General features: G+C 41.7%; 1 protein-coding gene across 3 annotated transcripts in view; it reads left to right on the top strand.

Annotated features, from left to right (window-relative positions):
* The window catches only part of GNAQ (G protein subunit alpha q), a 317,449-nt gene that overhangs the window by 207,824 nt on the left and 96,911 nt on the right, over window positions 1-12,714 (top strand). For all 3 annotated transcript variants that reach the window (XM_045469051.1, XM_045469052.1, XM_045469050.1), the window contains exon 3: window positions 6,172-6,326. In XM_045469051.1, coding sequence (XP_045325007.1) covers window positions 6,172-6,326 — 155 coding nt within the window. The remainder of the gene's footprint in view (window positions 1-6,171; window positions 6,327-12,714) is intronic.

Below are 12,714 nucleotides of genomic sequence, written 5' to 3'. Positions count from 1 at the left end.
TTCCACAAATGTGGAAGTTACCATTTGGTTTTCTACTTCTGGGTTGTAGGAACCGGAATAAGTGCGACATTCTAGCCTAAAGCCACCCCCGAGCTGTTAATGGGTTTTTGAAAATCCTTCCAAAGTGATTATAAGGTCCTTTTTATGTCATCCGAAGGCTTGGCCTTTTGTGGGCAGGGCAAGACCCACGTTGGTGGGGACTCAGTTCCTCCTTCCCTTTGCCGAAGCCACCATGTTAATATCAACACGTCCAAGATTTACCTGAATTTTATGACCACCGAGTCGTGAAAACAAGACATTACCACATTGGCACATCTTGTGGTTTCCATGTGGTCTTTCCCTAGAATTCTGCCAGAGTTCCTAAGAGGAGCTACTTCGTCTTCACAGAGTTCCGCTAAGGCTGGCCACCAGCTGGCTAAGAACACTGAAAGCGAGCATTCATCATTAAATATTTCCAGTGTGTTCCACTGTAATTTGAAATGAAATAGAAGTGTATTTTACATTCTGCTTGATGAACTCCTACCTGTTTATTGTGTACAGAGTTCCAAACGAGCGCAGTAGCCCTCTGTAATTGTTATTTATATTATTAGAAATGAATTCTTTCCTTTTCATCATAGTTAGGCTTTTTCATTTATAATTATTTAATTTTGCGTGATTGCTTGTGATTTTCACTATTATTCACATTGGACATTTGGACAAATAGAAGAAAACAAATAGAGTTCCTATTCTCACATAGCAAAAGAATATTATTAACGCATCCAGAATATTTTTTACAAAGGAAATTGAGAGGATTTACTTTCACTGGGGACATTTATAGAAGCAGTTTTAAGATTCTGTGTGTATTTTGTAAAATGCTGTCATACTTTTAAATAACTTACGGAACTTCAGAGAACGTCCTTACATAAATGCAAATTACGGTTGATTATATTTGGATGTCATTTTCCCAAACAGCAAGGGTGGAATTAAACAATGAAGTCTAAGAGACAGTAAAGGTGACTTCGAGATTCTGATATGGGTCAAAGCCAAGTGGTGACCTGTGTTTTTTGAGAGTGATATTCTTTCATAGATGGTACACGTTGACTTCTGAGTTAGGATTCATAGTTGAGACTAGTATTGGAACTTTCTCAGAGGGGGAGGTTAGTTTGAATTAAGAGTCAGCATGAAACTTCCTTGCTAGACTGGTGTTTTCACAGTTAAGAGAGAGTGCCATGTTGATTTTGTCCTGAGCCTTTGTTCATTTCTTCCTCCTCCCTGGAAGCATCGTGTGTCTTTATCTCCACCTGACAGCTAAATCCTGTCTTCTCTCCGACATCACATTTCATCTCCTCTGTCGGTGGTGAGTTCTATTTGCTCAGTCCTTATGTAGCATTACACGTGTACAGACTTACTGTGTTCTGTTCCTGAGGCGCTGGTTGGAAATAGTGAAATGTTGTTTCAGTACATGGTATGACATGCTTCTGGGTGCTGTATGCATCCTAGATGCATGTCCTCTATGTTTGTAATCATATTACTTGTGGCCAGATGAGTCCTTGATTTGGTCTAGTGGCATCATGTTATAGACAAGGAAAATGAAGTTCTAAAAGAAAGAACTGGGCTTTCTCCTAAGGGTCATGGCCAGTTAGCGTTATGGGTAAAGCCAGGACTGGAAGGTAGATGTCCTGGTTGCAAGATGGTGCAGTTTTTACTCTTCCTTCCTTGTATCCTTCATTCAGTAAATTTGTATTGAGCATCTCCCATGTGACAGGGACTCTGCCAGGTCCTGAGCAGTGTTGCGCGTATCTCGCAACTTCTTCTGTGAACGGAGAGGAAGATACTAACAAATATCACACAAATAGATGTGCACCAGCCACCCCGATAAGCGTTGCTGAGGATTGTGCCCTTGTATGAGAGTAGTAATGGGTAATAGATTTCCTTGAGAAACTGACTTCGACCTGTAGGACCTGGCATTGTGTTTCTGTGTATTTTTTAAGCGCACTTAAATTAGACACATATTTGTTGTATGGGCCCCCAAAGAAATTAGAGTCAATAAGCTACAGCCCATCCCCTCATTGTATAGTCTAGAAGGGGGATAAGTCAAGAACGTAACTATTGACATAAAGCAAAATATAGAAGTTCCGTGGTGCAAAGGATGCAAAGATAACTTTTTTGGAGGCGAAGCAAATGGAAATAACTTCCGGGGGGAGAGGCAGCATAGGATACAGCCCTGGAACAAGAGCTAAAGAGAGGAAGAGGGAAGGCATTCCAATGGTGAGTGAAAGCAAGCAGAGGTAGCCTGAGATAAGAAATGACAGGTCTGGCAATAGAAAACGGTGTCATTTTACAGCAGCAGGCTCTTGTGGAAAGTCACAACTATACACTGTTGAGAATGTGGTCTTTTTTTTTTTTAATGCCCTTACAGTCCGCTGAAATTAAGGATGGACATGCAAATATTCCCTCTCGTTCCTACTCCTGGAGCTCATAACCCTGTGCTTTGTTGGGCTGCCATCTGTATGAACCATATCCTTCCACCCCCTGAAAGAATTACATCTGGTTCTCTAATTGCTCTATTACCTAGCTTTCCATTGGGGTCCAGTAAACATTTAATCATAATAGTGAAAAGTGGCTGGTGTGTTGAAGGTCTTTTCTCTGACAGAAGCTAACTTCTCTAGATGCCGAAACAGAACTTCTTCCAAATGACAAGACTGGCCCAGTATAGTGAGTATCAAGGGCATTGAAGAAATAGTACGTATGCTAACTTGTGTTACCATGTAGCTTTTACCCCATTCAGAGTTTGGTCCCAACCATTTCTCCCTATGGATATATAAACGTTTGTCTAAATATTATTGTAGAAAAATACTGAAAATTACCTACTCATTAGCATGTGTTAACCAGTAACCAACTACTGTGTTTTAGATTCTGTGCAGGACAGTGTTAGTGGTCAAGCTTATCAGGGAAGCCAATGAAAAAGCATCTTTTTTTTTTTAATGCTTATTTATTTTTGAGAGAGGGGGGGGGAGAGAGAGAGAGAGAGAGAGAGAGGGAGAGCGAGTCAGAGAGCGTGCAAGTGGGGGAGGGGCATAGAGAGAGGGAGGCACAGAATCCGAAGCACGTTCCAGGCTCTGAGCTGTCAGCACAGAGCCCAATGTGGGGCTCGAACTGGTGAACTGTGAGATCATGAGCTGAGCTCAAGTCGGAATGCTTAACCAACTGAGCCACCCAGAAGAGCATCTCTTGGAACATATGTTGCAGTTGAATGTCCCCTGATGTAGCTCAGTCACAGATATGTTTTATTTATCTTGTATAGTGTTGCCAAGACCTAAAATTAGGGCTATTTCACAGAAAAGCCTAGATTTTTTTTTTTTTTTTTTTTTTTTGGCTTCCTTGAAAAATTGAAAGATCAGGCAACAATGGGCCAACCTTGCCAATGGCAACAATTCGTTGGAGGTAAGGAGCAGCTGCCTTCTTTAATTAGGGAATATATTTGTGCCGCAGTTCCCATTACTCCCTATTGCCTGTATCCGGCCCATTGAGTCATTTCCCTGGCTTTCTGGCCCTTAAGACCATCTGTCAGTGACATCTGCTTTGGAATGATTGTTGCCTCTGTGAGCCTCTTCTCTTTAGCTTCCCGTAACAATTCCTGGCCAGCAAGGCAATTAATTATGATCAGAACAACTAGCATCTGCGAGCTTTATAGTCTGCAGTGGCCCTCAAACTTTTGCATGCATCAGAATCTTAAGACAGATTGTTGAGCCTCATTTCCAGAGTTTCAGATTCACAAGGTTTGAGGATCAGAGGATTTGGATTTCGTTCAAATTCCCACGGAACGCTGATGGTGTGCGGACCAGCTTCTGAGAATCACTGAGCTATAGTACTAGAACACAACACAAAACAACATGAGGCTGGTGGGACAGTATATGTTCCCCACCAGAAATAAAAGGTGGAAAGGTTAAGGAACTTACCCAGGGTTAAGGAAATTACCCATGATAATCTTGTCTGTCTCCAAAAGCCTGCAGTAGGTTTACACTTCCTTTTTATCAGCAGATGAAGAGTAGAGTCAGATTGAAAACCCTGTCTTTAGAGTATATCCAGCAGGAAGCCATGTTGTAGATCCCTGCTTCTGCACCCAGCTGCCCCACAAGATCCCCAGAATCCTCCAGAGAACCCTGTAATGCAGATGTAGCTGTAGGGGTTCTAATTTAAGATTATACCAAGGATGTGATCATTGTCCCATCTCCGGACACTGAGTTTGAACTTGCAGTGAGCACAGGCAGAGGCAAGGGTTGAAACCTGACTGTAGATCTCCCTGGAGAGGTATGAGACATACTTGCTGGGCAGGACCTGTGACTAAGGAAGGCTCGCCGGGAGTAGAACTGAGGAACAGGACTCCAGGCTGGCAAGATCGCTCGCTGCTGGGATAACAGAACAGATCGCCTGGACAGGGACTAGGTACAAAAGCAACTACAGGGATCTCTTTTCCAAGACTGGGGTCCAGAGCAGAGCTAGAACTTCTCGGTTACTAGATCTGTCAAGGTCGGAACAGAACTAACAAGAAAGGTGATTTCTTCAGTCTTGTCATTTTAGGCTTCTTAAAACCTTACTTAAGTCCAGGTTAATCTAATGATATGGGGCCCTTCCCACTTGCAAGGGAAGGTAGGTAAAGTTGGGGAACCAGACAGGGTCTCACATGGATTAAACTGATTTTTTTTGAAATGTATTAAAACTCCATCTGCTTAAAACCCTTTGAAATGAATAATTAGGTCACCGTGTGATCATGATAAGCCATCCACTAACCTAGTTTGAAAGTTTGTATTTCTGCAAGTAAGAGTGTAAATGTACTATCAGCTACCTACCTCCAGTCTCCAAGGCAGTTATATTTATATGTATGTATAATTTATATACATATATTGATATAATGTAATTAAATGAATATATATATATATATATATATATATATATATATGGGTGGATGGATGTGAGCAGGGTTTTTATTTTGACAGGGATTTTAGGCAGTGGTATATTCTGGGTTGATTGTACCACATTTTGATTTCACTCTTATTGAAAACATTTTTTGTTTTATTTTTGTTAAGATTTTATTATTTATTTTTGAGAGAGAGAAGAGAGAGAGCGTGAGCAGGGAGGGACAGAGAGAGGGAGACGCAGAATCCAAAGCAGGCCCCAGGCTCTGGGCTGTTTGCACAGAGCCTGATGCGGGGCTTGAACTCACGGACCATGAGATCAGGACCTGAGCCGAAGTTGGAAGCCCAATCGACTAAGCCATTAGTCATTTTTGACAGAAAACATTTTTTTTTTATTTAAATGCTTTTATTTATTTTTGGAAGAGAGAGAGAGAGAATGGAGGAGGGGCTGGCAGCAGGGGTGGGGGGCGGGGGACAGAGGATCCGAGCCGGGCTCTATGCTGACAGCTGGAGCTTACGAATAGCAAGATCATGACCTGAGCTGAAGTCCGGATGCCTAACCGACTGAGCCACCTAGGCGCCCCTCAAAAACCTTTTTAAAATCTCCTTACCTTTTTCCTACTAAATGTTGTAATGAAAATAACAAAGTCCTTTTTCCTTGTTAAAAAGTTGAATAGAATTCTCAATCTGATAATGTTGATAAGGCATGTATGAAATAAAGATTCTGGAAGTCAAGGTGTGTTGGAATGGAGGGGGAATGGTTACTGTGTTTCACATTAAATCGTTGATAATAATTGTTCTTCTGGGGGTTTTATATCCTATCTTGAAAGGGAATGATAGAAATTAAACCTGATTAGCTGAAGAGTCTGATTAAGTTTATGCTAAGACGTAAACTCAAGGGCTGAGTGTATTATTGTTTGATTATAATGAACTGTAAATACAGAGGGCATAATTATTCCTGTTCTTTGCTTTAGGATTATGATAATCACCAGAAATGATCATATGTGTAGCATGACACCCTCATTGTTCTGATGGGAAGCTGAACACTGTTTTCCTCTAATCAACATTATGTAGCCTCCAGGTTTACTGTAGAGGGAAAGATTTGGGACTGGATTCTCTGTAAGGAAAAAAGAAATGAAGCATTACTTTTTGATAAACCAGTTTGAAAATGAGCACATGAAGGAAAACCTCAGTTGTGCACAGTGTGACGTGCAAACCAAAGGCAGTTTTCAGTGACAGAGAGATTAAAACTGCTGTATTTGTTTGTTTTCAACAGGCTCATGCACAATTAGTTCGAGAAGTCGATGTGGAGAAGGTGTCTGCTTTTGAGAATCCATACGTAGATGCAATAAAGAGTTTATGGAATGATCCTGGAATCCAGGAATGCTATGATAGACGACGAGAATATCAGTTGTCTGACTCTACCAAATAGTGAGTATTCATCAAGGAGGCCCCTTGGATCTTTCTCTTTAGTTTCGTGTGCTCTGCAGTGATAACTTCTGTATTCTTGCACTTGTATTCGGTATCTGCCTCAAACTCCAGTTAGGAAGTACAGACGTTAAACCTGTGCCAACCTCATACATTTAGACTCTTCTAAGGGACAGACTGGCATCGTGAGTCAGAGAGAGTATTTCTTGTACTGTTTTCCATTTGAAAAGCAAACTGAAAACTCAAGGAATCTGAATTTACCCACCCATTGCTTCCACCAAATTGCAGACCAGCAATACTCAAACACATACTGCATTGTGATTTGAAATCCTGTAATGATAACTTTTCATACAAATTTCTGATCCTTTTGTCATGTGCCAGAAAACACGTACACACATGAAAAACCCCAAACAAATACTCTCGATTATGTCTTCTCACACATCACACTTCCTAGTTTCTAGTTTCCAGACACAGAACCTTGACTGCTTTCGGGGAGCCACTGTTATGTTGATGGACAGGTTTGCCTTTGCATGAAAATTGCGTGTGAGTCTAATTTTGCATGCATTCCAAAATTATTTGGTGAGCTGTCAATCAAAGTCACGTGTCCTGGGAGAGATTTGCATCCTAGAGAGATTTGTTAGTTCTCTAGATTAAATCTCGCCCAACAGAAAGAAAGTGAAGATCTGGCAATTGTTGGATTAATGTAATCAATGTAGTCAGCAATCTAGATAATCAGGCGCCTGAAAAATGGACTTTCTGTAGTATTTAGCCAGATTTCTGTCTACATTAATTATGTTAACCCAGGCTTCGCTTCTTGGTGTTGGTTCCGGGCGGACAGAGGAATGGATGGAAAAAAGTCCACAGCCTCAGGCCAGTTCATATGAAGTGACCCCCTGGATGAGAGCAGGACCCTGGGGAAAATGAGGAGCCCCAGAGGCTGGTTGGCATCACACGTGGTGCCGGGAAGATCCAAGAGCTGATCAGTTCTGTTTTCTCAATATAGGAGATCACGTGTCGACTTTGATTCTAGGCATTTGCGTAAGATCAGTTACGATTCAGGTCAGCCACGGAAATGTGGCCTGGTCACAGCAGTGCTTGTATTCCTATGGTAAATTTGCATTACGTAATTCTAGAACGTGGCATAGAAGGCTCATGATCCCCATGTCTGTCGTGTTTTAACTAGAGTTAATCCCCTGGTGTGCCTGTGGAACGTGTGCTTTCCTCGTTCCTTATTTTCTCTTCCCTTCTTCCACACCTTCATGTCACTGCCCTTCTGTCGCTTCTCTTCCACTCGCTGCCTGCCTGCCTGCCTTCGCCCCTCGTCCCTCCCTCCTGCCCTCCCTCCGGAACCTTTACTGTGTAAGTTTCTGTGAGTGCAGAGATGAGAGATGCAGTCAGCTCTTGTCTCTTCCAAATTCTGCCCCCTCAACCTTTGACCAGCTGTCTTTCTCTTACTTCCTGCCCCCTCTGTCCTTATGTTTGCTTTGCCATTTCAGATTTCATCTATCTCCCCATGGTGCTGTTGTGTTTTATCCCTTGTTCCCTGTTCCTGCTCAGTATGTCTCCTCCTATCTGCTTGCTTCCCCTCCATCCTCATCTGTCATTCTCGAGTTCTCCCGTCACTCCTCTCCACTTCTCACTGTGCTGCCGTGATGCCTCTCCTGACCCTTAGTAAGGAATGAATCCCCCGTTACCAAGTTCTTTTTACTAATAAATCCTCCAGTCTCTCATCGCATCTAACCCCGATCTGTTAACTTTTATCATAAATCCCGTCTCTCCCCCTTCTCACCTGTTCTAGTCTTTACCCATGTGTAACTTTTCTCCCTACAGAGAGGTCTTGCCATTAGGGCATCAGAGAAGCAGTGTCAAGTGATTATGTGCTTACCAAGGTCGGGGTTCCCCCTTAGGAAATGATTTTTGCCTCTGCTCTAGGAATAGAGTGATTTCCTGTGTGCACCGAGGACACCTGTATCAGCTGCTGCGCGTATATTCTTGAGACAAGGCTCTACACGTGTCTGGTGACATTCCTTAGCTTAGATTTGTGGATTTCTAGACAGGTGCCCGTTAGTTAGTACAATAAGAGGACATGGCAACATCTGCTATTTTAAGGAAAGAGCTATTTAAGACCATTTCTTGAACCTCCTGTTAGCACTGTGATTTTGGGAAAGCCACTGTCTGAGAATCCTGTTGTATAGGCTGTGTGAACCATAGAAACATGCCTTTGGACACATCCCTTATGCTGGAGTCAGACAGACATGTGGGGGCAGCTGGGGCAGGCTGATCTAAATTCCTTCAAATGATTATTCTTTGAACAGTTCTATTTTCCCCTAATGGCGATGTGGAGAAGCTGATTTTCTGAACTATATACATAGATAGATAGATAGATAGATAGATAGATAGATAGATAGATAGATGTGGGTTTATGTGTATGCACATACACCTAATTCTTTTTTAACGATATTTGTGTGCAGAAGTAAGAAAGTATATTATCACAGATCCTTACATACCCACATTTCAGGATCTATCTCTTTAAAAAAAAAAAAATAGGACGTTTCCCCACATAGTAAATAATACTGTATTACACCTAAAATTAATCGTCAGTCCTTTTTGTCATTATACCCAGTTCACAGTCCCACTTCCCAAATTCTTCCAAGATATCCTATAGAGTATGTCGGTTTTAGGACTACACGTTGCATTGGTTTATATGTCCCTTAGGCTCTCGTGATCTAGTAGAGGCCTGTATGCATTTCACTGGCATGTTGAAGAGATTAGCCTGATTGCCTTATGTAGTATGAATTAACTTGCTCTCTTGAATTTACTGTAAGCTGGAAATTACATTTAAAGACTTGATTCGATTCAAGCTAATTGTGAGTAAATTGCATTTTAAGAGATGTTGTTTGCCCATCATGGGCGCAGCTAAGGCTCCCCACGGTATTAGGGCGCTGACGCCCTCCCTTATAAAGTTCTGTTTTTCCTTTTGCCACCAAAAGCAATCTGTGTGGTGTTATTTTGTCACTGGGTGATCTCTGGTTCCCCATCAACTCTTCACTTAATGGCTTCCATTCCATTTGATAAGTCTTGTGTGATTTAATGCTTCCCTTAGGATTTGTAAAAGAGTACATTTTCTACTTTAATCATTTGGTCCACATTGGTATTCTTCTGTGAAATACAAGGCTGTTTCCTTGGCTGGTGCTATTTGATTATCTTTTAACAAATTTTCTACTAAAAAGTATATGTTTCCATCTTTTTGTTACAGTAACTTGTTCTATAGACTAAATAGATGGTGACCATACAGCTTACCATTCCAGTGAGGACATTTTGAGAAGGAAGGGGTTGCTGTTTATAGGCTGAAATAAAAGGCATAACCTGGGAATCCTGGTTAAGCAGGAACATTTGGTCAGTTTAGCTACATGAAACCTAGGGAGGCGTTTTGTATTTTGTTTGGGGTTTCCCCTCCCCTCTTTATTTTCACTAGAAGACTGTTTACTTCAAGGGAAGTAGAACCAGGGTATTCCTACCAGTTATGTAAGGAGTTGTATGTGGAAACCTGAGTTAGCTGGCCCCGTGTTTCTGGTCTCTTCCCAAGATGAGTTAGTCCTCTTTATAGAGCGGTGGCCAACAGCTTGGCTGGCCGGCCTTTAATCCCACCGTGTCAGGAGCCGTGAGTATTAGAGACCCCTTTTTCTTCCCCAGTTAGGCTCGGGCACTTTTCCTTTCCCTCAGCTAGGAAAGCCCTCCCACCACCAAGATAGGACCTGTGGCTTTCGGGATTCACCCACCTGCTGCTTCATTTCACGTGTGTGTAGCCCGAGCGGATGCTCTGGGAACCGCAGGAAGAACACTCAAAACGATGGGGGCCCCATATCTTGAGCACCGTTGATTCCCAGTACTGACTTCATTTTCACAGAATAACTATGAAATAGAAATAATTCAAAATAATTCTTGACTCTGTATTCCAGATAGCTGTTACCTCTTTTCTGACATTTTTGTGTGCCCCCGACTGGTGTATTTTTAGTATTTGTATCTCCCTCCTATACTTCTTAAAGGTTTTTCTGCATTGTTCTATCTTTACAATTAAACAACACCTCACTGGTGTTCTGGACGTGATTTCTTAAACAATATCATCACCTTCCGGAACTCTTCCAGAGCTCAGGACCACTTCTCTCGAGCAGTGTCTCCACTTGTGGTTCTTCAGTTTAGATTCAGGTGACACATACAGATGTCATCTCTAGCAGTGTGAGAATCAGGGCCACGCACATCTGCTCAGAGTTGGCAGCGTGACAGCTGTTGTCTCCAGGACCCTGCTGATGGCAAGAGTCTTGCCGGCCACATGCCAGGAGTACTGAGAGCAGAGGCCAAGCATGTCCTTATTCTTTCCTACACGGTGAGCTCCTTTTCATCCTTCCAGACCCTGGTCAGTGGTCTGTTCTCTGAAAGTGTTGCCCAACACCAAAGATAGTGAGTCACTGTGTCCTGTGGGTTAGTACTTTGCACATCTCTTTCGTACCTGTTACCGTGTTTACTAAAGTGTCTCTCTCCTCAGAGCCTGCTCATGTTTGACCTTCACAGATGATCGTCCCATGAAATAATAGATGGGTAATTTTCCACTATTTCATTGGCCATGATGTAGGTGCGGTCATGATGTAGGTGCCATTGTAGATGAACTGTGAAGTCAGAGCCGTGAAAGCATTCAAAGTTGTTTTTTCTTTCTCTTCTGCTATTTTTGAAGGTCTGAGTTCTGGAAAGTCCTGTTATCATCGTAACTCCCGTTTGCTGAACACTTACTCTATGTTAGATTGTGTACTTCTGTACTGTGTGTAGTTAGATTCTTACTATATGTTAGATTCCACATGCATTATTTCATTTAATCCTCAAAGCCGCCTAAAGTGGTAGATATTTCCTATCATCCCCATCAAACAGTAGAGGAAACCGGTTGTCAGAGAGGTTGAGTAGCTTGGTTAAAGTCATACAGTTAGTAAGAGTAGGAGTAGGAGTCAAAATCACTTTTCTTCTTCTAAAGCCCCAGATCTTAATCACTGTGAAATACAGCTTTACAGAGGATGAATGGTTGAGAGAGAGATAGAAAATCGACTATAGTTAGATGAATAGATGATAGATTAATAGATAAATGTCTATGATGAGATAAATCACTCACCATAGAAGATGCGAATTGTTCATTAATCTTTATAAATGTTGCCTATAGGTAGTTCCATACATATGAGGTCAAGAAGGAAAATTATGTAGAGTTTACTGGAGAATAAACCCAGCAGGGTTTTGATTATCATCCAGAAAATCTACCCAGTTTAACAACATGTCAATTATTCATACACCGTGGAAGATGTTCTAAGTCACGGATAATTCAGAATTATTATTTCTTTATTTTAGCCTCTAGTCTTTTTTTAAAATAATTTTTTTTGTGTTTATTTATTTTTGAGAGACGGGGGGCTGGGGGGAGGTGAGAGAGGGGAAGAGAGAGAAGGAGACCGAGGATCTGAAGCAGGCCCTCTGACAGCAGAAAGCCCAGTGCGGGGCTCAAACCCACAAACTGTGCGATCATGACCTGAGCCAAAGTCACACACTTAACCGACTGAGCCACCCAGGCGCCTCGTATTATAGCCTCACGTCTTAACCCTTTCCCCCCATACTCTATCCATTAACTTTTTATTGGAGTTAAACTAGAGCCAGTAAGAAAGCTACAACAAAGTCATTTGAGCTTCCCTCTTTCTGCTTTGGTTAGCCAACTTACTGATCATAATAAACAGTGGGCAGGCAGCCCAGGAGCAAGGAAATGGGAAAGTCTAGGAGATGGATAAGCAGTTTTGGATAAGTTTGCAATTGACTTTCATTTAGTATATCCTTCTAATTTTATTGATCAAAAGAATAAATAGCACTCTAAGATGCTGGAGAGTTTTGTGAATTTTCTTATTAACTTTTTTGTTATTGATTAAAAAAAAAGCCTGAGGGCTTTGAATGTCTTTAGATAAAGAGCACAATAAACAGATGGCTGTAGGTTTACTCTTTTTTTTTTTTTTTTCTGGGGTTAACCATCTTTTTTTAATATACTGAGGCATCAGGTCAAATGAGTTCACTGCCTACAGTACTAAATCTCCATCACATTGGCATGTAGTGAGAGAAGTCCTCACACTGCAGGCTTTTGGCAAAGACTGCTCTGTGTTCACCTCAAGAGACCAAATAATCCCTAATCTCACCTTTCCTGAAGTTCCCTCCAAGGAGCTCAGCAGATCAGACACCTTCTTGAAATTTTCTGTAAATCCAAAACACATACGTAAATTGGCTTTTGGGCGTAAGTCACTGTTGGAGCTTACTTTTAACCTCATGCCTAAATTTTTAACTTAATTTAAAAATGTGTAAGGAGGGGCACCTGGGTGGC

This window comes from Leopardus geoffroyi, chromosome D4 (genome assembly GCF_018350155.1).
Source record: "Leopardus geoffroyi isolate Oge1 chromosome D4, O.geoffroyi_Oge1_pat1.0, whole genome shotgun sequence".
NCBI lineage: Eukaryota > Metazoa > Chordata > Mammalia > Carnivora > Felidae > Leopardus > Leopardus geoffroyi.
Note: the sequence above shows the minus strand (reverse complement) of the source record. Positions and strands in the feature narration are given on the sequence as shown.